This window comes from Nansenia antarctica (assembly GCF_963989245.1).
Source record: "Nansenia antarctica genome assembly, chromosome: 6".
Classification (NCBI taxonomy): domain Eukaryota; kingdom Metazoa; phylum Chordata; class Actinopteri; order Argentiniformes; family Microstomatidae; genus Nansenia; species Nansenia antarctica.
In genome coordinates, this window is record NC_137676.1 from 14,452,364 (window position 1) to 14,479,345 (window position 26,982).

At 41.7% G+C, this 26,982-nt stretch overlaps 2 protein-coding genes across 3 annotated transcripts; both read right to left on the reverse strand.

The window, feature by feature from the left end:
• Positions 1-7,813: 7,813 nt before the first annotated feature.
• On the reverse strand, positions 7,814-19,809 carry abtb1 (ankyrin repeat and BTB (POZ) domain containing 1). Of its 2 annotated transcripts, XM_080533838.1 has the most exons (12): positions 19,600-19,809; positions 19,086-19,148; positions 18,768-18,823; positions 18,352-18,496; positions 14,299-14,458; positions 13,943-13,988; positions 13,297-13,413; positions 12,461-12,573; positions 12,233-12,331; positions 11,920-12,087; positions 11,440-11,640; positions 7,814-10,233 (listed from the first exon to the last, which is right to left on the reverse strand). In XM_080533838.1, exons 1-12 carry the CDS (start codon positions 19,653-19,655, stop codon positions 10,027-10,029), a joined length of 1,431 nt encoding a protein of 476 aa, XP_080389964.1. In that variant the 5' UTR covers positions 19,656-19,809; the 3' UTR covers positions 7,814-10,026. The 2 variants fall into 2 exon arrangements, with proteins under 2 accessions (XP_080389964.1, XP_080389965.1); XM_080533839.1 differs by lacking the exon at positions 19,086-19,148.
• A 1,932-nt stretch (positions 19,810-21,741) lies between these two features.
• On the reverse strand, positions 21,742-25,982 carry LOC308160307 (deoxyribonuclease-1-like; the record flags this gene model as incomplete). Its single annotated transcript, XM_080534225.1, has 9 exons — positions 25,899-25,982; positions 25,336-25,424; positions 24,985-25,071; positions 24,775-24,887; positions 24,237-24,349; positions 22,918-23,075; positions 22,630-22,726; positions 22,309-22,462; positions 21,742-21,857 (listed from the first exon to the last, which is right to left on the reverse strand). The coding sequence occupies exons 1-9, from the start codon at positions 25,977-25,979 to the stop codon at positions 21,742-21,744; spliced, it is 1,008 nt and encodes a 335-aa protein (XP_080390351.1). The 5' UTR covers positions 25,980-25,982.
• Between the last annotated feature and the right edge of the window lie 1,000 nt (positions 25,983-26,982).

Genomic DNA, 26,982 nt, shown 5'->3' on the forward strand with positions numbered 1-26,982 from the left:
ATCATTGACTGGCGGTAGGGGAAAATAAGGACAAATGCATTGTTCAGAGTATGGGTACTGAAAACACAACTTTCAATGTTTGTTCAGCACGGTGCATATTAGTTCGTTGCACTACAGTTGCCTAATCCGGCAACGTCAGACAACCAAACCCAGACAGATGGCAAGGCCACGTGTCGACGCCATGGAGCTTTGCGGCATACAGTAGACATGAGGTGAGGCTACAGTCAGCAAACTAAAGGAGGAAAACCACATGCACCTAATCCATATAGGCCTACTTTCAGCACATCCAATGCGTAATGTCCATGTACAGTATAACAGTCCACTGTCTACAGTCTACAGTTTGCATATGGCTGTTGTTCAGCTGACCACATCCTTGGGGCCAGGTGAGGCTGGTGGAGGTAGAAATCGGAGAACACATTCCATTTCCCATTCTGTTGCATGCATAACAATGAGCACGTCCTCCGGTTTCTGCGTCCACCAGCCTCCCTTGGTGTAACACTAACCCTAACCCTGCATAATGACAAGTTTTCCCTTTTCCCTACCCCTGGCCTGCACTGTGAGGTTTAGATGCATAATGTACTACTGTACTTTGATCCCAGGTGAATGCAAATACAGTAAGTACACCAATCAGATCTGTATGCAGACATTCTGCAAACATGACCTTTGACAATATTAGATGTACATTGAGGGAAACAATGAGCCATTTCTTATGTAACATGTGGTAGTGAAGCGCTATAAAACCATTGCTAACACTTTAACACTTTCACATGCAGTAGGTGTGTCAAACTCTTTTTTTGTTTCGTTTGTTTGGATGGGGCACAGGATGCCCTCTTTTGGGTACCCTGGCAAAAGGCCCCTTTAACCAACATGCAGCCTGTGGTTGACCAAAGGCTGTTGTCAAGCCACCCAGTCCCCTGAGTTTTACTGGTGGTTTCCCTTAAGAGAACAATACGCTCTGCCAGCAGGAACCACTGTTTTCTCTCACCAAAAGGGGAAATGGCCAAGAAACAGGAAGTTGCCTGAAGACAGTGTTGTGTAGCTGGAGTAGCTGGACAAAAACACTGACTTTTTTCTTTCTCTCTAACCAAAACGCAGGAAATACTTCTAGCACTGTGTTGGTGTCTGGATCACCTGATGAATGTTAGGCTAGCAAGAGAGGGGGCGGGGGGGGGAGACAAACAGAGGGGGAGATATACAGAGAGAGTGGAGGGGGAGGGAGGGAGGAATAGTGCTATTCTAACATCTAATAAAGTACAGGGGTGCAAACTTTCTGCTAAATTAGCCGTTTTTATCTCAAAATGTCATCCACAATATGTGAATTGTGTAGATCTGCAAAATAAATATTTTGGGTGGGGAGGGGGGGAGTCTAGTCTCATCCAAGTCACATGATGTGCGAGCTAACTAATCTCCCTGTCTGCTAAACTCTGCTGCTGTTGAAATAACCTATAGCTTCAGGCAGCTAGGTACAATTCCAGACAACATAGAGAACACAGTCACTGTAAACTGCTCTTTGTGGACTTCAGCTCTGCCTTCAACACCATCCTTCCAGACAGGCTAGTGACCAAACTACTAGACCTGGGACTATCACACTCTATATGTGCATGGATCAAGGACTTCCTGTCTGACCGCCCCCAGAGGGTGCGGGTGGGCTCCCACACCTCCACAGCCCTCAGACTCAGCACTGGGTCCCCCCAGGGCTGCGTGCTAAGCCCCATCCTCTACAACCTCTACACCTACGACTTCACCCCCGTCCACCCCAGCAACTCCATCGTAAAGTTTGCAGACGACACCACCGTGGTGGGCTGCATCTCGGGGGGGGACGAGGCGGCGTACAGGGATGAGGTGGAGCAGCTGGGCAAGCTGTGCAAGTTTAACAACCTGCTGCTGAACCAGTCAAAGACCCAGGAAATCATCGTGGACTTCAGGAGGAAAGAATCTGAGGTCCAGCCCCTGCTCGTCGATGGAGGGAGCGTGGAGAGAGTCTCAACCCTCCGATTCCTGGGGGTGCACATACAGGATGACCTGTCCTGGAAGACCAACACAGCAGCCATCATCAAGAAGGCACAACAGCGGCTCTACTTCCTGAGAGTCCTCAGGAAAAACCACATCGGACAGGAGATGCTTGTGACCTTCTACCGCTGCGTAGTGGAGAGCATCCTCACCTACTGCATCTGCGTGTGGTTCTCCAGCTGCACAGCCGCAGAGAGGAATGCGCTACAGAGAGTCGTGAGATCGGCCCAGAAGATCACCGGCGCCCCCCTCCCCTCCCTGGAAGAGCTGTAAAACACACGCTGCCTCAGGAAGGCCTCCAAGATCTCCAGAGACCCATCCCACCCTGGGTACGAACACTTTGCTCGGCTGCCCTCGGACAGGCGGTTCAGGACCATGTTCGCAAGGACAAACAGACTGAAGCTCAGCTTCTACCCCAGGGCCATTCAGGCCCTGAACACAGCAAAGACCTAGGTTCTAGGCCCTGGACAATCTAGACAATTTGATGGCAGCTACTAGATTGAAATCAAGTGCAATACTGAAACACAACTGTGAACATTTCAAACCTGCAAACTGCGACACTTTAAATGAATGTGCAATAACACTATGTGCAATATGACAACCCTCGGGTACATAAGGTTCAGAGATAGGAAATGTTAGAATAGGTATAGCATAGCATAGAGTACAGCACAGTGTTTTATTTGTATAGTATAGTATAGTGGATAGTGTACATAGCCTTTATTTATGTAAACCAGCTCTTTTCCCTTCTTGTTTTTAGTTTTTTTTTCCTAGCAGCAGGGGAGCCCCCCCTCCCAAATGTCGTTGTTTGGTACCTGTATCAATGACAATAAAGACCATTCATTCATTCATTCAAACTGTTTTTGAAGTAATTCTGCAGGTGTTAAGGTCAGGGCTGCCGCTACTTACTCATGCATCATTGTTAGACCACCGTTAGGGCTAGCGATATCTATTTAACACCATTAGTGCTAGCGCTATCCCCCCCCTAAGGTTAGCCACAAAAAAAAAAAAGTGGCACCTTTTTGGGCCATCACCAGTTTGCACCCCTGAAAGTATATAATTCCCAGATATTATACAGCTTTTATGCATTGATTCTTTGAATGATTGCCTGCTTTAATTGACAGCGTCCTCTTTCAGATCTATGGTGATGACCTAGGTTTTTCTGTGAATTCCTATATGGGTCCCAGGTCCTCAAGGTCCTTGTCCTGGATAGCCTGAGCCTATCTATTGTTGGAACTCTGTCTGGGGCCAGTCACATGGTAACGATGTAATCCTCTCTCACATGCAGACGCTGTCTGAGTCTTCCTCCACAGCCTCGCTGTTCTGTTTTCCCCCTGTCAACCTTGTGACTCACTTCAAAAGGAGCACGTACACAAACACACAAACAAACACAGGGGCTAGCAAATACATACATATCCACTACGACTGACCGATATGAACCCACAGCACCCATGGGACCTGTAGTATATGCAATTAAACATGCATATGCTTGTGTACTGTATATATATATATATATATATATATATATATATATATATACACACGCACACACACACACAGTAACCGGTTTAGTGGAGTCATAACTCTCATACACAAAAATGCAAATGTATAACAGTTGATATCAGATGTTATTCCAGGGAAGCCTGACATCCTGATACAAGAGGAGGACAAACTTTCACTTCCGTGTCTGTGTTGTGGTGGCTAATGCTTTAAGTGAGAATGTAAGGTTTAATCCCATATCACTGGGGCGAAGTCATGTGAAGTGTAAACATCTGACTCTTGCAGACTGCCAAGAGCAGCTTCAACATAGAGCACGGAAATAAACCGAATTCCTAGTAGATAAGACTGCACTAGAACCACTGTTCATGACATTTTATACACATCTTCAACTTGGCCTTGGTCATGACTTGCCAATGGAAAAGAACAGGAATCCTATGAAAGGACACCCACGCCTGACCAACTCCCTTTTCTTTTCAGGACTAACTTGCAAGTGATCTTGCCGATGGCTTATAGCTCAACTTTGTCAGGGCATGCACAGTCTAACCGTTATTGTATAACCCCTCGTCAGCCAAGCATCTTAATATATAAGATGTCTGAGGTTGTTGGATGGTGTTGTGGCACTGTGCCTGTCGCTCAGGTTTAATATTACCTACCATGAGTCATTGTGATCATAAACCATAGACATCAGTGTGATTGACAGCATGCTAGTAAACTGCAGCTCAGGCATGGTAATTCTGATTAAATGTCTTAAAGAGAGTGCCACTTCATGTTGTGCCAAAGTCACATGCGGGTGTTTTGTGTGTGTGAGAGTAGTTAGACACGTGAAGGGAAAGAGAGAGATGTGATGAGAGGGAGAGACAGATGAGATAGATTAGAGAGAGAGAGAAATGAGAGACATGACGAGAGAGAGAGAGAGAGAGACACACACACACACACAGAAAGAGAGAGAGAGGTCAGTATGTGGCTAAGTATGGAGGCTTACCACTCCTTCCCTTGTGGTAATCCTCAACTAATAGCAAATTAGCATATTGACATTGACAGGAGCAGTGAATTATGTCTACCGTCTCCTGAGAGTGCATACAAAGACACAGACAAGGGCACAGGCCAGCATGCACAAACATAACTGTACACTATGCTACTGTGTATACTGTCAACTCAAATAAGCTCATATATATATATCCACTCAATATACTGTAAACTCAAGTAGATTGCTTGATAATCTATCCTGGGTTGAACATGTGCATAGGCGCTTCCATCCCAGAGCCCGTTTTTCATGTTATTCCAGTATATCATATTTACATCATATGCAGCTCTGTGCATGGTGGCTTACATGCTACAGTAACTGTGTTTTTCCATACAGTAGATGTACGTCAAGATAACGATTGTAGTTTCCCTGGCACGACAAGCTAACAGATGGTACTGCCCTGCATGGCTACCAAACACAACCCGTGGCAACTGAAATCACATTATTCTAAAGATGAATTTCTCTCAAAAGTGAATGAGTAAAATCAATAAATAAATTCACTAGAAGTTTGGCAAAAAAGGTAGTTGTATAATTAAGTAACAGTATCTTGCAGGATTAAATAGTTGGAATTGTAACAGTTGTTGCCCTGTCCCTTTCTCTGCGATCATTCCAATGGAACCTGGAACCTCAAAATGTATTTATTTATTCATTCATTTATTTTACTCTTATTCACTTTTGATAGTAATTAATCTTTTGAATAATCTATCCTTATATAAGTATCTATTTGTTTATCTTCACACATCATACATAACAGCAGAGGGACTGTAGGCATAAGAGAAAGTGAGCATTAGTACATTTCCACCAGCTCATGTTCTCTGGCACTGTTGTCAAGGGGGAGAGCCTGTTATTGCAACCAAAACCACATACTGGTGTCTACGCTGCCTGTCCTGAAGCCCAGAGTCTGGGCCTGTCGTATGACATACCACACAACTGCATCCAACTTTAATACCTCATGCTGCAGACTAGTCTGTTCAGTTTTACTGCGAAACAGAAAGTTAAAGGAGGAGGAAGAGTTGAAGGAACTGTTTGTTCCTCTCGTGGGCTGGCTGAGATCTATCAGCTCTCCAAGCCCTTGGAGAGAGAGTTGGATGTGGTTGTAGACTCTAGTGTGATGAGTTAGGCTTGTGAGTCAGAATCAAAGAGACATTGGAGATTTGTAGTTTTTTTTAAATATTACTGGCTGCTTTAAAATGTGATGTTTTTTTTTTACCGTCTCATGGAAATCTTCCTCTGTTTCGTTCCTCTTTTGTTTTCCTTTTTTTGGCTTTAAAAACACAGGGAAATTGTCCTTGTAAACAATGGTCTTTAAGATAGTGAGCGGGATGCATGAGGACAGTGCCTCAGTTCCCTCTTTAGCTGGACATGATTCATGATCACAGTGAGAAAAACAAAAATGTTTTGTTTTGAAAAGAACATTGTCTTCTTAACAAGGTCATGACTGGAGGTTATTAAAGAAGTACGCCTGGATGTCCTGCTTTTAATTTGAAATGCATTGCAACAGATGACAAATGACAAATATGAGTTTTTAAATCATTCATATAAAACAAAAACTCATCATCAGTTAAAGCCTGTTTGGATAATCACTCTTGTAGTTCTGGTATTGCTGGAATAGATAATAGGAAAGAAGAGAGCGCACACAGCAGAACTGCTGGAATAGATGGCATGGGGAACATATCAAATATCAAGATTGGTGATACTAACAACTGTTTTAGACTTAATCATCTTTAGAATTACAAATATCAGCACGATGATGCACAGACATTTCGTTGAGGTCCTTGTGATCTTGCTCCATCAGAGACATCCAATCCGCTCATCCTGCCTGTTGCCATGGCAATTGTTTCATTCCTGCTGAGAACGAGAGAGCGAAAAAAAAAAAGTACAGTGTGGGGGCCCTTCTTATTCTCAGGGAGAAGACCACCTTGCTTGTGACTTTTCAGGGAAAACATAAAACCATGAGTCTCAAATGGAACAATCACAAATGACACACACAAAAGGACAATTCAACACTCGATTAATTTAATGAGAATCTATGGCGAATAGTTAGTTGTTGCACAGGGCAACCTAATGAATAACTATAGGGTAGCCTACACAAGAAGTTGAGTCATATAAATTGCTGATACGTAAGACAAAAGCATTATGCAACCCTGGTACACTTAATAATCCTTGTAAACATTCACTTGTCCCCGAGTGTTATACGTCTGAAAAGCCTACGAACATGAACTTTCCCATCACCTCACAGCCCCAAAGTTGCTAAGGAACAACCATAAAACATTTGTAAAGGCAACTTGCTGGGGGTACTAACAAATTGTGTTGTTAGCTTTTCTCTCCGCAATGTTAGCCTTTAAGACACTGGGAACCCAGCCAGTTGTTTTGTTTCAAAATAGATTGCATTGGTATTGACGTTGAACCTCGCTTCAACATGTTTTTACAATAGCTTTGCCCACAACTTATTCCCCGTCGTGCTTCATGTCTATTCTGTGTCTGCCACCATTGAAAACCTCAGGGTTCCATTAAGGTGACATACAGCTTTGCCTCCGCTCTGTGTCCCTTTGAAATGAGAATGATTATGCACAAGGGGAGGCAGAGCCATGTAGACTTGCAGGCGAGGGTGTTCTGTGTGAGTGAACACCTTAAACACACACACACGCACACACACGCACCTCTGTGTTCCCCTTAACCTTCTCCACACCTTTGTGAGCTTCTGATAAACTGAGATTGAAATGAGGGTTAGAGAAAGTAAATGCTATGGAAGGCTGGCAGTGCAAACATTCCCAAGACTAAAGAACCCTGGTAACAGTGGTAGCCTTACTTCAATGCATGAGGCTGGATCAGTATTTTTCCCCCCAATTTACTTTCTCCCTGCATCTGACATACATTTAATGTCCTGGGGTCAGTTTTCCAAAAGCTTAAGAGAAAAAATATGACTTCATCTTTTTTCAAAAACCTAGGCTTACTCTCTCTTAGACCAGCAAAGTTCTTCATTAACCAATCTGTTCTCACACAAAGAAGATTGACCTACAAACATTGATTTTACAATTGTTCCTGCCTTGTGGCTCTGCGGCTGGGTTGGAGAGGGATACATTAAAGTACTACTTAAGCTATGAAGCTTTCGAGAAACTGACCCGTTCAATATATAAAAAAGAAAAGAAAGAAATGAAATATGAACAAAGAGAGGGTGACACCTAGAGGATATTGTATGTCATCACAAGTCCTTATCCTCCAAGAAAAATCTATGACGTTGTGATATGTATACTTTTCCAAATCCAAAAAGAGCAGAGACAATCATATCTGTCCATTTTTATTCCACTAAGCGCTTTGAGTAATACATTTCATTTAAAGTAAAAGAATCTATGTCGAGACAATATTGCTTAAATAGTTACAACAAAATACATTTTAAATTAAAATAAAACACATAGCCTAGTATGTGGTACTATGAAAACAAAACACCAGATTGACACACACTAAACACAGGGTTTGCATTTGTCATAATCAAATAATAATCAACATCCTATTGTGTTATTTCACAATGCCTGGCTAGCACTCTTAAATATTCTAAAAACAACTAAATATTTCCAAAAGTGTTATTGATATGTATTCAAATACAACTGTCTTTATAAATAAGTGTACTATCATGGGTGTTCATAAAAGTTAGCCGGCTAAATTTCTTTTTTCTTTTTACTGAAACAACCAAGTACTGTTATGTCAACCTGTTGACTGTCGGCTTTGTCGTTTTCTTAACGTCAGGTATGAGCGACAGTGTTTATTCATTCAAGCTCAACAAATACATCCGTCTTCAAAAAAACGCATGTTTGTTCATCGTGTACTGGGTTAATGTTTACTGTACAAACACACAGCACAATATTTGCTGCTTATTCAGTGGTCGTTTTGTGCTACGGTTAAGGAAAGAAATCCCTCTTTGCATGCAATCCTATTTTGAAAAAAAGGACATGGACATAACTGCATAGGCATACAGAGGTAACACAGCAGTGGAGTGCCTCAGATAATAAAGCAGTACTGGGACACGGGTTAGTCTGACAAAACCCCTCACAATATTCAACATGAGTTGTTACTATATCCTTAACATATACTAATATGTTAGCATTATTCCAGCAATGCACTGTAATGCAATGCATGTGTTGTCTGTCTGTCTGTCTGTCTGTCTGTCTGTCTGTCTGTATGCTAAAAGGAAATTCAGTTCAGTCTTTTTAGCTGCTGTAGGCTCATTTCATTCAGTTTCTAACATAGTTGTGAGTTTGACTGTGGTATATCATAAAGAATACAGCAAACAGAGGCTAAATACACCTCATGAATATGAAGATATATTATATTATATATAATATATAAACATGTTTTTCGTTAGGTCATTAGGTAATCTTAATTATTAAAGGAGCAGGGTGTAAGTTTGCTGGAAATCTGCCACCAGGATGTTAGTTGTCCCAAACAACAACATCCTCCCTAATGATAATATAACCCACAGAAATGGACCTTCAGTGTTGGACATTAGCTGTTGTCTTTCTGCATGCACGCACGATTCGAAGAGGCAGCCACCAGAGACGGAAAGGCGAAAATCGGTGAATCTACTCCCCTAGAACACCCTTGGCAGAAAGGACATGTTTATGTGCAAACAAGAGTGTCAGATAAGACAATAGATTTTAGAAAGTGCTTTTTATGGATGAAATGAAATATTTCTTTCAAGGGATCTCAATCCCCGATTGCTACCAATTAAACATAGTCGTTACAACCATGGGGAAGCTTTTAGTTACATCCTGGAACTTTAAAGTCAAACAAGAATACATAATGTTACATCTTTTTTTTCACCTACACCTCAGATTGCTACACCTCACTAAGTGTATTTATATTATCGTTGTTTTCATTAACTGTGATACATCTTTTTGAGGCAGATTTTCTTTTCATTCCATCTGATGAACTGGAGTAAAGTAAAAATTATTTAAAAAAAATGTAACTAGCTGTATAGCTTACATCTACTGTAAATACTGTATATCTTTACTACCGTATTCTATAGGTAAAGCATGCATAAGAGCATGCACTTATAATATAAACTAAAATATACTGCTTTATAAAACTATTATCCTCCATGATTTCATCTGCTGCATCAATAAGCCTACAAACCTGTAGATATTTCCATAATATGGTATTCTTCACATATACAGTATGTCAATTTAAGGTATATCCTAATTCTAATGCATACTTTCCTCCTCTTTCCCGCTTTGAACCTGCACCTCCCAAGCGTGTTGTCAGTTGTTGTGTCATCCCTGCTGCAACGCAACTGTATTTTCCAACCTCATCACTTAATTCAGTCTCTGGACCACTGGCCTCTTGCCAAGTCAATTGCTCTGTGGATTCTCCTCTCTAGCGATTAATTTAGCCTGTAGCTTAGCCAACACCCCGTTCTAGCTTCAAAACTCAAGCCAAATACCAACAACTAGCCTGCAGCTAGGTTAGCCAGCACTAACTTCACCTCCACACTCTCCCCATCAGCAATCCAAACCGAGGGTTCTCAGCAGCTGCTCCAGGGCGTCCAGCTTCTGGTCGGCCTCCTCAATGGCGCTGAAGGTCTGGACGTTGCTGGCGATGTGGAAGCGGATGTCGTCCACCAGGGGGATGGAGTCCGTCTCGTGTCTGTCCTCCACTGCCTCAGCGTCCTCTTTAATCATCTCAGCAAACTCAGCCTGTTCCACCAGCTGTGTTGGACAGCGGGGAGGGGGGGGGGGGGGGGGGGGGGGGCAGGACACCCCTTAGAACCTCCTTAGGTACATTTACAAACACTGACAGAGAGTATTCCATTCTGTCCAGTGTCTATTTGACCATGCATACAGCATTTGAACACGTATGAACTGCATCCCTATCTGTCCATTCCAGGGGAGGCTGCTGGAGGCAGAAATCAGAGAACGGGCTCGTTGTAATGCATTACAATTAGGGATGCACCGATACCGATACCAGTAGTCACACCCGATACCATGCTCATGTACTCATACTCGTAAAACTACCCCGATACATCCACCCCGATACCACTTTACGGTGCCCATGGATATCTATATGTATATATCTATGGTTGTGCCGCTTTCCTTCTCCCTCACAGATTCCTACTCCCTTCGGTCTCATTGGCCAAATGTAGTAAGATATAGTAGTTCTTTGGACCAAGAAACCAATCAAAGTGACGGAAAATGTCACAACAACATGGCAGCTACTTCAGTGGATATCTTCCACTACAGTGTCTGAAATAAATATACACTATTTTGTTTGAAAAGAACCCCACTTTCTAAACACAAATGGCCACAAAGTTCGTGAATATGCGTTCACGTGAAGGGGAGTAAGGAGAGATGCTTCACTGACAGGGAAAAAACAGACTCTACTGCATTGCAACTGTACGCAATCCGAGGTAAAGAGTGTGTGTGTGTGTGTGTGTGTGTGTGTGTGTGTGTGTGTGTGTGTGTGTGTGTGTGTGTGTGTGTCTGTGTTTGCTGAGCATGTGAGAAATAGAGATAGAGATATAGTTAGAGAAAAATGATGAAAACAAAACTTTGTCATTATGACCAACATAAAACGTTTTACTTTGAAGGAGGCAATAGACTGACATTCATTCTGACAATTTCAGACTAGTTTGTCTGTTACCAGCTAAACTATTATAATTATGAATATATGTTTTCAAAGTCTTTGTTAGAACTGTAATGGTATTATTAAGTACTCTGTATCAGTACTCGGCATCGACAAGTACCCAAATGTAAGTACTTGTACTCGGTCTGAAACGGTGCGTCCCTAATTAAAATGAGCCCATCCTCCAATTTCTACCTCACCAGCCTCCCCTGGTCCATTCAAAAGCAAACCAACTGTACGTGAATATGCACTAATTGTATTCCCATCTGTCCATGCCAACCACAGACACTCACCCTCTCTATGATCTTGGCCATGTACTCAGTGCACTGATCTTCCAGACGAGACAGGCGGAAGAGCTTTGCGGTCTTCCACATGTTGAGCACATTGTCCTCACACAGAGCCTTGGCCAGAGCCTTACCACACAGGCGCTTCAGGCCCGGAAGCAGGTACATGTCAGCCACACACAGCACGTCGTACACGTTCTCTGGAGACAGCTGGACACAGAGGACAGTCAGAGGAAAATACGTATGATGAGCTAACAGTGGAGCTAACGCTCAGGTTACGGCACAAAGCTCACGCCATCTGAGTCAGTGTTTGCCAGTTGATATATCAGATGATTATATGCGATCTTGACAAACACTCCTGCATAATGGCTGGTCATTTAGTTTCTGTGTCAGCATGCATCGGGGGAACAGTCTAGTTGCTTGTCTGCGTCACTGAGTTACCTTCCTGCTGATACTATGTGCCCTCTTCCTGAATGTGTCAGAACTCACCTCTGTGTCATCACTGTAGATGTAGTAAACCATGCGGGTGAAGATTTCATGGGTGATGTTGTGGAGGGTGAGTACTGGGGTGCTGGGTTGGGACTGAAGCATCCCTCCCTCACTGAAGTGGTCCTCTAGCAGGGCCTTAAAGTAATCACTGCGTCCACAGAAAAACGCCTGCCCACAACAAACAGGGGAGGAACTCAATTAGTACACACTGTGAATGGAGAGACGGATCATGAGCAATTGCAGTGATATAGCACGAGGTTTAGCGACAATGTGCAAAATCTCTTTGCATCTTCTAGACCTTCATGGTGCACACCTTATGACACAGGAAATCATAACCTTCAACACGGAAGCAGATGTCAGCATAGCTAGGGAAGTTGTCAATTCTGTCAAAAGGAAGTTCACCGAATCCAACCTAGAGAAGAAAAAAAGAAATCACATATTACAAAGATCCATAATAACATATTCATATACTGTATATAAGAAACAATAAATAAAAAAAGACAATCACAAGAAGCCCAGCTACTGTGTTTTAATGACTTACTCTTAGCTCTGCAGGTAGCGTGCAGTCTGCCAGTAGACCCATCTCCTCCTGCAGCTGAGAGACATTGGGCTCTAGGGTGAGCACCTTCACACAGGTCCCTGGCTTATTGGAGACTGAGTAGAATCAGAATCAGAATCAAGTTTATTGTTACACCCCATTATACAATTCTTAGGCTCCAGTTCCTCGACACTGTAGCAACAAGAGGAAAAAATGGCAATAGTTAAAGAAAAAAGAAAAAAATAAGACAAGACAATTGAGCAATATAATAATAGAAATAATAAAAAAAAAAAACATAAATAGCATGAGTATTGTACTGAGGTAGCAGTAGATGGTAGAGGTAGTATTTGAATAAAGTGCCTGTGTGCGTGGGATGTGCTTAAGGGTAAGTAGTCTGCGTGTGTGGGGTGTGCTTAAGGGTAAATAGTCACTAGTCCTTAGTAGGCTTGTTCATAAGCCTGATTGCTTGGTGGAAGTAGCTGTAGTTTAGCCTCCAGGTTTTGACTAGAAGCAGAAAGAGAAATACTTAAGTAACTGATTCATTGGTCTCACGCAAGTCTCAGATTGACAGCTAAACTGGGTTGAATATGATAGATTAAGTAACAGGGCTGTGACAGGAAATTATCTACATTTTTGGCATTTAGCAGACGCCTTTATACAAAGCGACTTACAACAAATACATTTGTGAGTAAGTGAATCCGAATGATCACAATTGTCACACCAAAATGTCACTTCGAAAAAAGGTGGGACTTCACCAAATCAGTGAACAGATGTAAAATAGTATGCAGTAGTCATTATTATCACTAAAAACTGAATATTACCCAGGAATGGCACCTTACCAAACTCATACACCTTTTTGCACTTGTTCTCCAGCTCATCTATAAGGTCACCCATTTTGCACTGTTTGGCCAGACGCTTGCAGTCTTCCACATGGCTCACGTCTATGTCCATGCGGCCTGTAGGCGAAACAGCCAGTTCACTATGACACGGTATGGAGGCTACACACATTGACAAAACAATTATTGAAAAAAACCTGCTCAATGCTCATCTTCTGACTAGAAGGAAAACATATAATTCCGTAGCTAAGCCAAATGGACTACAAACATTAGCTGTTGTGTCTCTGCATGCGCGCCTCCACTCCCCCAGAGCACCCCAGGCAGTAACAACATGTTTATTATGCAAACCAAGTGTCGAAAAAAGACATTTTAGAAAGTGCTTATTCAAAATGCAAAACAGTGTTCGTAAATGAAATATTTCTTTCAAGGGATCTCATTCCCTGATCGCGACTGATTAATCATAGTCATAACAACCATTAGGAATCTTTTAGAAAGCTTGAATGTTACATACTGGACCTTTAAAGCCATTTTCCAATGCAAAGCAATGCTTTGTTCACAGCCACTAAACAGATGGTTGTGAACAAACAGTTGGCCTCCAATGTCTGACAGTCCAATGGACGTCAAAATAATATGATCCATCAAAACTCACCTGTGTAAAAATACTGCAGGATGGCTCCAAAGGCTGCAGGATTAATCTGAAATAGATAAAAAAAATTCTATCACCACAATTTGTGACCACCTGGTACAAAATGCTATTCTACTGTATGGTGCTTGATTAAAAAAATGTATCCCGAATTAACTAAAGTTACTGTGTAATAACTGTTTTAACGTGTAATTTCTAACTGCATTGAAAATAAATAGCAGATTATAAATTAAAATATAACTATGAACCAATCATGTATCACACACTGAATAGCTCACTATGCTCCCTCTATTGGAATGGTACGATCCAGAAAGACTCTGTTATGCCTATCTGTAGAAGGCCTGTTGCAATACGGCACATACCAAAGGGTGTTTGAGGGCGATCATGTTCTTCCCTCTCCATTTGGTTTCGAACATGGCTGCAAAGTACTCAGACCGTGCACTCAACACACAACGATGAGCTTGAAATGTCTCCCCATGAACCAGGAACTTGACATCACTGTACTGACCCTGCTCCATTAACCTAGATGCAGACAGCAGAGGCAGATAGGAGAGAGGGCCAAATTAGTGTTGATGATGTTGGAATATACTCAGAATCGCTTTTATTACATCCTAATGTACACAAGAGTACAATTCTTTGGCTCTGGTTCTTCAACATTGGCATTGCAGCATCAGGATACAAAATCACAATAATAAAGTAAAGTAAAATAAATAATAATAAAGTAATAAAGTGATGGTACTACAGTTTCAATAATGCATAATGCTGTGCAAAGTACAATGAGATGAAATGCAATATAATACAGTACAAGTAGTTAAGTAGTCAAGTGGTGTACAACTAATCCAGTAGTGTGCAAGTAGTTATATAATATGTTTCTTTTTTGTGTGTGCGTGGGGTTGGTTTAGGGATGACAGTCCCTCGTGTTCCCCAGAAGCCTGACTGCTTGGGGGGAAATAGCTGTTTGACATCCTCTGGGTTTTAGACCTGAGGCTTCGGTACCGTTTCCCCGACGACAGTAGCTCAAACTGTTTCTGATTGGGGTGGCTGGGGTCCCTGATAATCCTGAGGGCCTGCTCCATTATCAGCAGACAATGGGACAGTGAAGCATTTCTTCTTCAAACAATTACTATGAGGTTTAAGTATTGTTGGGGGGGGGCTCAAGCCAATTGTCCCCTCACTTTTGGGTACCTTAAGGAGACTATGTATACAAAGTGTTGTAATCTCTGAATGGTGAAACCAATATGTACACAAATACCATCATATAAAAGATGAGAATCTCTCCAATTTAATAACCTTGTAAGTTTAATAACCACTGTAAATACAGATGGAAGTAGAAAATGTGGAATGCATGCATAGTCATCAAAAGGTCCAAAAGCCACAGGGTCATTTACTAATTAAAACACCAGAAGATAGACATTGACATGGTGACTTATACAGTGGCAAGAATAAATAAAAAAGTAAGTGAACCCTTAGGAATTACCTGCATTTATGTATACATTTGTCTTAAAATAGGGTCTGATCTTCATCATCAAGTTGCAATAATGAACAAACACAATCTGTTTCAACTAATAACACACAAATATTGTATTGTTCTTGTCCATATTGAATGCATCATTCAAACAGTTACAGTGTAGGTTGGGAAAAGTATGTAAAACCCTAGGTCAGGGCTTCTCAAAGTCCGGACCACCGTCCGCATCTGGACCGAACGGCATATTAATATGGACCCAGCCATGTCCATATCGACTTGTACAAGGCCCAATTAGCAAGCAGCTCTGCTAAGGGAGTTAATTTTCTTGAGATCGGAGTTCGATACCCGCTTGGGGCGAGTTACTCTACCCCGACGTTTCGCTACATTTCGTTATGAAGTGTAATGTTTTCTTTTTTGAAATAATTGTTTTATTGATCAATAAATTGTTAGTGACGTTGAATATACACTACTGTAGCTGGAGACCATTCACAGCGATCCTGTCCCCAGATGAATGTGGTTTATTTCCCTATCGTTGTCATGGTTAACTGCTGGAGAAAGTGTTGTGTGTCGTTGCTGCCGAGTTCACGCATTAACGTTACACCTTTTGCTATCAGCTCCTAAATCGTAGATATAGAATGGGTCTCATTTTCTCTAACACACTGTGTACATACATCTACTGATGCCTCTGGACACATCTTCAGTGATGTTCCTGGAATCATCGGGCGTTTCGGGTCTTTCAACATCATACCCAGGTGTTGAAACATCATAAACAATCAACATCATCAACATCATACCTCCGGGGGGGTATTCCATCAACATCGCTAAAAGAAAATCCAGGTTTAGTCTGACAAGTCTCGCGAGAGTTCCTAAAAATATCCAGGCATATTCTGACAAGTCTCGCGAGAGTTATCCAAAATAAGCCAGGATTTTCCTTTAGCGACGTTGATGGAATACCCCCCTGGTGACCCAGCCGGGGCTGATCAGACCCCAGCTTGTATCCAGATGGCTAACTAGCTACCATGACTCCATGGCTCTCCTCTTTTGAGCCACAGCCATCTAGAGGCTCTCTCTGCCGCATTGGTGGTACTGCGGATGGCTCTCCTCTTTCTCTCTCCATCGATGCCCAAACTGCTGAAGGCTCTGGCCAAGGAACGGGCTGCAAATCCTCTGCAACCAACCTCTACTGGGAAACACCTCGCTCTCCAACCAGCCTGCTGGCAGTCACTGACCAGTCCCGCGTACTTGGAGAGCTTCCTCTCAAAGGCTTCTTCCAAGCGGTCTTCCCACGGGACTGTCAGTTCCAGCAGCACTGCTTGCCTGGTGGACTCAGACAAGAGAACAATGTCTGGTCGCAGGGTGGTGACTACAATGTGGCTGGGGAACTTCAGCTGATGTTCAAGGTCAACCAACAGCTGCCAGTCTCTTGCAGAGGTCAAGATGCCTGCAGATGTTTTCCTGGCAGGGGTTGGCTGCTCCCCAGCTCTGACAACGGCGATGGTTTTCTTGGAGGGTCGGAACTGCTTTGCCCACACAAGTCCTGCGCTGATGGCTTCAGCAATGGTCTTCAGGACTTGGTCGTGCCTCCACCTGTACCGTCCATCTCCAAGGGCCACAATTTCTACAACTAATGTAAATGTAGTTGTAAGAATATGTCTGAGCCGTGTCTGTGAGTTTGATTTTGAGTTTGCTATTCACAAGAAGCATCTGCTGATGTGAGCCATGCCTCGCAAAAAAGAGATCTCAGAGGACCTACGACCATGCATTGTTGATTTGCATAAAGTTGGAAAGGGTTACAAAGTAATCTCAAAGAGTTTCGATATTCATCAGTCCACAGTTAGACAAATTGTGGAGACGATTTACTACTGTGGCTTCTCTCCCTAGAAGTGGACACCCGGCCAAGATGACTCCAAAGGCAGAAAGCAGAATGCTCAATGAGGTAAAACGAAGGTAGTAACAGCTAAAGGCTTGAAGGAATCATTGGAACTGGCTAACATCTCTGTTCATGAGTCTACCATATATAAAACATTGAACAGGTATAGTGTCCATGGCAGGACACCACAGAGGAAGCTGCTGCTCTCCAAAAAAGACATTGCTGCGCGCCTGAAGTTTGCCAAAGAGCACCGTGACACTCCACAACGCTACTGGGAACATTTTTGTAGACTGATGAAACTAAGGTTGAATTGTTCGAGAAGAACACGCAGCACTATGTATGGCGTAAAAAGGACACCACATACCAACATGAAAACATCATCCCAACAGTGAAGTATGGTGGAGGGATGCTTTGTTGCCTCGGGTCCTGGACAGCTTGTCATCATCAAGGGGAAAATGAATTCCCAAGTTTATCAAGATATCCTACAGGATAACGTCAGGGTGGCTGTCTGCCAGCTGAAGCTCAGTAGAGGTTGGGTGATGCAGCAGGACAATGACCCTAAACATTGAAGTAAATCTACTACAGAATGGCTTCAAAAAAAGAAAATCCGCCTTTTGGTGTGGCCCAGTCAGAGCCCAGACCTTAACCCAATAGAGATGCTGTGGAATGACCTCCAGAGAGCCGTTTACACCAGACATCCTAAGAATATGACTGAGCTGAAGCAGTTCTTTAAGGAAGAATGGTCCAAAATTCCCCCTGAACGTGGTGCAAGACCGATCCGCAGCTTATTGCTGCCAAAGAAGGTTCGACCAGTTATTAAATCCAAGGGTTCACTTACTTTTTCCACTAGCACTGTGAATGTTCAATGGGTGTGTTCAATAAAGACATGAAAGATTATAACTGTTTGTGTGTTATTAGCTTAAGCACATTGTGTCACATTGTCTATACTTGTGACTTATATGAAGATCAGATCACATTTTATGACCAATTAATGCAGAAAACCAGGTAATTCCAAAGCATTCACATACTCTTTCTTGCCACTGTATATGACCTCTGTGATGAGACGATATGGCCTCTTACGTGTGCAGGAAGTAGTCGTAATAGTCCCTCTGCATGGCTTGGGCTGTGATACACTTGTACTCTTTGAGCAGGCGTCGAATGGAGTCACTCAGAGATCCATACATACACCTCTCCCCATCAAACGTGTTGGCCTCACACTTAGCTCCTAAGGGCAAAAAAGAACAAACTCATAACTCAACTCGTACAACCCAGTGACCTCTCTAGCACATACAGTACATTACTTTCTCAAAGCAAAAGGCGGTTAAAGGTCGACCCTGGGATATGATGTCACGCAGGTGAAAACAGAGCTACTCTTATCGAAGATACTGTAGTGAACAAGTGTCTGTTGCATCGCCTCTAGGCTGTTGCATCTCTGTTTCTGAAAGTCTCCCAGAGACTAAGATTAGTAAATTAGTGGTGTGAGGCACATTCCATACCGTTAGCTAGGAGATACTGGACAAGCTCTTCGTGCCCACACAGGCAAGCATAGTACCTGTAGAACAGGAAATGTGTGATTACTTTAACACTCTCTTCATGTCATAATGTTCTCTTAACACTAGGCTACTATGGTACATACTGGCTGCGTTCGTAAATTCGCTCTGAGAGCGCCGGAGCGCACGCTGGGTTCAAAGTCATAAAGGGACCGAGTAATTTGATTGGACAAGAGGCGTTCCGTGAGTGCTGATCAGATTTCCAGAGCGAATTTACGAACAACACACCCTATGTAAAGGTACAACAGCTTTAAATTGACTTACAATGGGGTGCTGTCCCATTTATCCCTTACATTGAGGTCCATGTCTCTCTGTTCAACAAGGTACCTTTAAAGAAAGTAAGAGGTAAGTATTGACAGAACTGTCCCAAGGCTGGTCTCAACGTGCCTCGACAACACCACGTTTTCCCAGACAAGGACACTCTACTCCAGCTGAGTAGGCTGATGACCATTACTCTGCTCTACTATGGGCTGGAGTACATTTATGAAATGATAACTGGACAATATCGATAGCAAATGAAATACTTTGCCTTTTAATCTTTAAATGATTATTCATGGGATGTGCATGTGGTATGACACTGGTCATCACGGTGTGTAAAGTCTTGCGACACTAACATTTAAGCAACTTACATGATTGTGCAATGTACTAATCGGATCGTTTTCAATGCTATCTCATAACTTCTGGTGGGGTTTTCAAGCCATAATATAGCCTGCTAAATCACTCCTGGCTTGCAGCTGGGTACGCATTTGAGAACAACACCAAGCAAGCGTCCATTTACCTGACTCTCCAAATGTCGCCCTTTCTGCAACTAGTAAACAAATCGTACGCGTCCATCTCCGCAGCGTTTTCGGGCCTCTGTAATGCATTGAATCGGCCTGTCTGGAGGACAGGTGTGGGACACGGTATTACTTTTGGAGAGGTGTAAACAACTTGACTTTTTTTCTACTTGCAGTGCAACTGTTCCAATTTGGACCGTTCAGTGTTTTGGTTGATGTTTTCGACTTCGATCATGTGACCAGAGATGGGGAGGATCCAAAGATGGTCTCTCTTCCGGCGCTACCGATTCTTATTTTCGCGCTACCTTCATTAGCCACTAGATGTCGCTGTGAGCCTTTCTGATTGCACTCATATCACAACGGCACAGCGTTAACTGAAACATAAATTGTAACTGATTAGTGTGGCCTGTGCTGCAAACCTCTTAAGCTGGACACATAATAATTAAATTATTGATTACTTTATCTCTTTGTCACATAGTATGTTATTCTGAACTATGATCTGAGCATATCCATACAAAACTTCAATGCATTACATATCAAGTCAAGTGGCATCCTGGTTTTGCATCTGTTGATGTTATACCTATGCAGTTTAGTTTGAGGCTATTGTTTAGACGGAAATTACTCAAATGGCATTAAGCTCAATTTTAGCCCTTGCCTCAGTTTTGGCTCGGCAAAGTCTGTTACTACTATTTCTCAGTTTGAACCTTTAGTTTAAGCAGTGGCGGGCGGTGCATTTCACACCTAGGCCTTCAGTGATGTCCGACACATTCCTACCTGAATTATTCTACCTCTTAATACCATCGTTATGACGCCATGGCTCTAGAAACTAGACAGAAACACAGTATAACCGGGCGTTGCATCACCTTAACATAGTCAGACAAGTACAACAGAGTTATATTAATATTTCCGAAGCATTTTTAATCAATAAATCCGCATTTACAATGAAGAGTGTTAAACTAACATCTTTAAGATCGCTACATTACCCACGTCTGTCGTCTCGTCCACCATAATAGCGACAAAGGGTGCCTTTTTAATCTCCATTTTGATCTCTTCTTCCATCACTTCAGCAATAGCAAAAATCAGGTCGTTTTGTATTTTGCCTGACGTCCCAGTAAACACTTTGTTTGTGGACAGGTGGTAATGTAAATCTGGGTTGTTTTCAGCCAGAAAAGCTCAACGTAGCTCAACGTAGTTTCCTCTGTTTGTGGACTTGGCGCTTTCATTGTGTCCCCTAAATGAAAGTTATTGTTTACCCAAAAACAGGACACAATCGATCAGTATTATCGATCAGTCAACGAAAGCTTTCGTTGTGAGGCTCCGTTTCCCTGCGCCCTTTCAAAAGTTTCACATCTACCGGCATAGTTCCGCATCTCAATAGTGAATATCAATAGTGCGTAGCAATAGTGCGTAGCAATAGTGCGTATCCAATCAAAAGACGTGCTGGGTGCTGACATCATTGAGCCTTACAGCAGGCGCCGTTGTTGCTTTTGCTCGCATCTACGTAGGTTTACTAGGTACGCCACAGGTTTTCTCGTTCCAATGTTAAGTTACAGGTCGAATCCGCAGCACCGTTTAATGTGAAGGCGGGCAGATTTTTGAGCCCCCTAGCAACACATTTTGATTGGATAAAAGCTCTAACATAAAGGCCAGCCCTCCAAATCTCAATCGGAGACTGGAAGCAGCGCAACCAAGAGGAAAGCTATGAAATGAAGAGAATAGACTATGGGGAATCATTAATACATATTTGTGGAAAATATATATTAAAATAAAATGTATATTCTGATGATGTTTAGGCCAGCAGAGAAGGCCTTGCTGGCCCTGACGGCACACCACTGAGTTTAAGTGATTGAGTCGGCCTAACAGCTACTCTTTCACGTTCATGCATACAAATAAAACAGGCTTTTGACAAAAAGTTCATACATTTTACTTCCAAGATTGTAAATATCATGTAACAACATGTAACATACATAAACAAACATATCCAATAACAACATATAAGAAGGAAATGTTACATCATGAATAATACAACAAACATTATGGAGTGTTTTTTTTCTTCTTTTTACCAGTTTTAACCATTTTTTAATACACTATTTATTACTCACAAAATCATAGCACAGAAACAAAATGGCATAAGGGGTTTTCCCTCATTCATACTCCCGAGCAAGCTTTCTTTTCAACAGCTTGATCTCCAAATTAAGCTTTTCTTGTTCCAACAGGAGGTTTCCCTTCTTCAGTTCCAATACATCAGTATCTAAGCTCTCTTGCATGTTGAACAATCAAACAAACAAACAAACAAACACACACACACACACAAAACACACAGAAAATTGCTTTAGTGTACTCCAGCTTATTCTCCATAGCACACAAGTCCATTATTTAGAAAACACTGGTAAATTTCACAGGTGGAGTGTTGCGTTATTATGGAGTAGTGTTGCAAACATATACTGCAGTAGGCTATGTTTATATACTGTAGTATATTGTTATAGGGTGCTCACTGTTGAATTAGAGTGAGTTTAATAAGAAACATTCTAAGCTATGAAACCCACACACTACTACTGCAAGCAACGTTAATAATGATGCTGATGGAAACTTTTGTCAAAGATTGTCAGCATGCCTGTCTTTTACTCACCAGTCCACAACTGTCATTACAGAGGGTGGGGACTTGGGAGGGGTCAGTGTGCTCATTGATTGATTGATTGTGTTCCTCTCACCTTTCGTTGGCCTGACGCCTGGATGAGCCTGTGGCTGTAGCTGTAGTGGTGGCTCTGTTTGGCCAAACTGAGGGCTTCTGCTCCGGGTGATTTTAGGAGGAGGAGACATGAGCAGTTCTACCTCCACAGGGTAGTGATCACTCACTTTCAGGGCCTGAGGGGAGAAAGTGAAGAGAGTGACATTATTTTTTTTTATTATTATTATTTATTGCTTTGTTTTGTTTTTCCTCCTCGGCTTAATCTTTGGCCTACTGCCAATATGCTAATAGAATTCAGAATCATTCTGCATTATGATGAGAGTACCCAGGTGAGAAAGCTCACCATTCTTTCTGTCATGCCAAACTCTGTTTGGAAGTTGAAAGGCTTGGCTGAGTTTGGCACAATTGCTTCGAGCACGTCTTGCCCATACACAACAATCCTGGAAAAAATAGGGAATACTTTTTAGTGAATGAATAGAAAAACCACACCCTTTTGGCCACTTACAACCCCCCAGGGGTGCTAAACATCTCATTAAATGACATTGTTAAATGTGTTAAGATGTTAAGAGATAACAGGCGTGATTGGTCACATTCCTTTTGGAGGTTCCTGGTCACATGCATGCTGACATACCTGTCGTAGGTGTGTTCGTTCCCTGTGTTAGCAGTAGTGTCCACATCATCCCCGATCAGCCAGTGGAAGTTCCTGTTGCTGCGGATACGGATCTGCCTCATCTCCACATCAGAGACGTATGCCCCATCCGCATTAAAGTCCCCCAAGATCATGATGTTCTAGAGGAGATAGGAGATCCTTTAGCAAACCATATTTAACGAGAAACCACAACAAGATGTCTTGGCAATTGCTCAGGTATGAAATCACTCATTGTGACTAGCAACACAACTCACAACATCCAAAACATTAGCGACAATCAGAATAGACAGGTCCCAGCCAAGAAAAAAATGGCATTTCGCCCAGTCAAAGTTTTCTTAGTCTTAGCTTATCTTTAGCCCCTACTCTTTCAAGCCTTTGGGCCACCCTGGATTTTTCTCCAAATTCAATATGGGTGCCAAAGTGTAATAATATTGTCATAAATTGTGTAATAACTGTATCAAAAATATTTGACGATTGTTTGAGGATTTTATCACCATTATACATTTTAGGAACAGTGTTTTACCAATTACAGTAGTAACATTTATTAGAGCAGGATACCAGAAGTAGAAAGCTATATAGACATGTGGAAGCATGTTTTTCCACCAACATGTTTCTTGGAAAATGTCAAAAACCCATAAAATTATTTGTATTTATTATCTATTGTCAGCAATAGCCCCCTTTTTTTTTTTACTGATTTTGTGGGGAGATTTTAGGGCTAGTTTATTATACCACTGAATATATCAACATGGTCATCTAGGGATAGCTTGCAGAGCTGTGATGTCACAGTGCTGTTGTATCATTGAGGTAGAGCTCACATCAAAAACAAAGAAAAAACTAGAGTGGTACAATTTCTGTGGAAATTGTGAAGTGTGCTCTCCCCGAAAAACCATCCAAGTTGCCCATGTGACAGTGTGAAGAGCTGAACATTTTGATGTAAGACATGTGTATTTGGACTTAAAACTGTAGGCATGGCAGCAGTTTACAAAATGTGTGGAAATCTTCAAAAAACCCACAGCCACAGATTCTACCATTCATTCCTATGGGCCAGATTTCACCGCAAAAAACATTCACCGGAACCTTCCACAAAACAATAGCAACAAAATATGCAATGAGCCGCACATTTTGACACCTTTCATGTCTACGTAGTGCAAAGTGAAGGATCACATTAATCCAAATAAGAGTAGAGTGATATACTCTAATAATAATAAAATATATATATATATATACAGTATATACAGTATATATATACAGTATATGTGAGATAATATGTGAGATAACAATAGTGTTGCTTGCTTACTCACATCAGTCTTCCATTTGTCTCTCACTTTCAGGAAGACGTCATAGAGCTCATCCAGCTCTCTCTCTGAGTCATCTGGCTTGGTGTGCACAGGGATTAGAACCAGATCCCCCAGCACTGCAAATTACAAAATGCAGTGAGTGCAGGCACCCGTCTTAAGAATCACAAAACATGTCAAATGGGCTGACACAAAATGTGTCATACACACAAACAATGAATGGATAAGCCTAAAGAAAATATTGTCTGCCTGGAATATACAATCATAATAACCACCAGTCTCGTGCTATAAAAACAATAATGATGCCTTATGGTGAGGAAACACCATTAGACATACCACAGGCAAACCAAACAATTTACAATTACAATCATGCCTACCGTAACAAAACCAAAACAAACTACCTGAGGCATCACTATGATGTAATAGCGGCCCATAGTTCAACCTGAGGTATTGACATCAGTAAAACAGTATACAGCTTATAACATTGACAATCATTTAAAACTGTTGAAAGTTAATTAAAATATTACAAGCTAAACTGACCAACCTGTGTTGTGAATTTTGAAGTAAAGAATGTATGGCTCCCTGGCGAAAGCGTCCACATCATCGACTTGGTTGTCTTCATACTGATAGCAGTCAATCAAGTCGACCAAATCATCCCTTCAGTTTAAAAATCAATATGTGTTTAACTACACACATGTACAGTTGGATAAGATCAATTATGGATCAACTTATTTGGATTAATGTGATACTTCACCTGTAAAGAAACAGAAACTGTTCCTTATATCTGGTTCTTCCTAAGCGTGTACTGATTTTCAGGGTATAGTGATGTGTTGTGTTGACTCTGTTGACGTACAGTACATCCAATATTTACAGTATTATTGAGGGAATGAAGCAACTAAAAGTGAATAACTTGCATAGAGCCGAGTCATTCTTCAAATAATATATCTCATTTAATTAGATTTAATGTAAAGCCAACAGACAATAATAGCAAACAAAGAAATAATAACAATAATAATTATTATTATTATTATTATAATGATAATGATAATGATAATGATAATGATAATGATAATGATAATGATAATGATAATAATAATAATATCACCTGTTCAACTCTGTAAGGAAGCAGGTCACTGACTCCCCAGTCACATCCACCACCTCCAGAATCACTATGATGTCATATCGAGACACAATCTGCAGAATGGAAACAGGGACATTACACTGTTAGGTGTACAGTACCACAGGTTTTCTGGGTGTGCAGTGCAGAGGACAGGTTTGAACCCTCTGAACCCTCTGAAACCCTCTGACGTGTGGCCGTTGGATCTCCTTTCAAGGTCTGAAAACATCATGAAGAATGTGTCGAAGAGTGATTACTATTATTGTCATGAAAAGATCAACTGACAGCAGTTTCACAATATGATTAATGACTTAACATGTAGCGGGCTCATAACCAGTCCTCCTTAGGCTGTAACATTATCAGATAATACTGTATGTTCCCTAGAATGATGTACTAAATTCAACTACTAATGTTGTGTTATAGTAGGAATATTGCACAAGATGAATTGAAACAGCTCAGAGTAATTTGTTGTCCATTTACAATAGCATACCCTGCCTGACATGCATGCATTTATACTTTTGACACACAGCGACTAGTTCAGTGTGTTTTACCTTGACCAATGCTGCGAGGACGTTTGGGTCGGAAACCTTAGTCAGCCCAAATCTCCTTACGTTAAAGGATGCGATCTTCATACCTGATGAGTGAGAGAGCTGAGAGACAGTAAGACCTATTGTACAACATATGTATACATGGACAATATAGTAGTGCCTCCGCTAAACTCGCAAAAATGTGTACTCTGTGACTCTGTGAAAATATTAAAAACAAAACAGATCTCAATCTCTCTCTCTCTATCTCTCTCTCTTCTCTCTCTCTCTCTCTCTCTCTCTCTCTCTCTCTCTCTCTCTCTCTCTCTCTCTCTCTCACACACACACACACACACACACACACACACACACAGAGACACACGCACACACACACACACACACACACACACACACACACACACACACACACAGACAAACACACACACACACACACACACACACACACACACACAACACAACCATATTCCTTATCCACTCACCTATATGAGAGTTTGTTTGGGGCAGATAGAAGAGTCTGGCTCTGTCACTCTGCTACAGTCCAAGCCTCAAATAGCGCCCAAAAGACTGTCTATGCACTATATATAACTCTACTAATCTTTCTGTGGAACTAAGATTATTGTGAAACCGGCCTCGCATGTGAAACAACTTGACACACCTAAAAACGACCGAGATCTGTAATCTCTGACACTGCCTTCAGTCACAACTGAAAGACAAAGAAAATAATAGCCTGTCTGTTGGCAGATAGACCAGTTTCATGTTTACTGTAAAATCATGTTACACTTGCAGTACCTGAGACAGGTGGTAGTTTGTCTACTACTGTATGTACACATACTGTATACGTGAAACTGATCAATGTATTACAGTAATCATCACAATCAGAAACTAGAGCACAAATAAACTAAACTAAATGATGTAGAACAGAATAAACTCATTTCATTTCATTTCAAACCTTTATTTAAAACTCGATAGGCACTGAGGTCACCCTCATTTACAGTGACGTCGAGTGTACAATAGAACAGTGATCATTAATATAGATGGGCAAACAAACAGTGAGCAAGACAGGATTAAAGGGAAAAAAATAAAAACAATT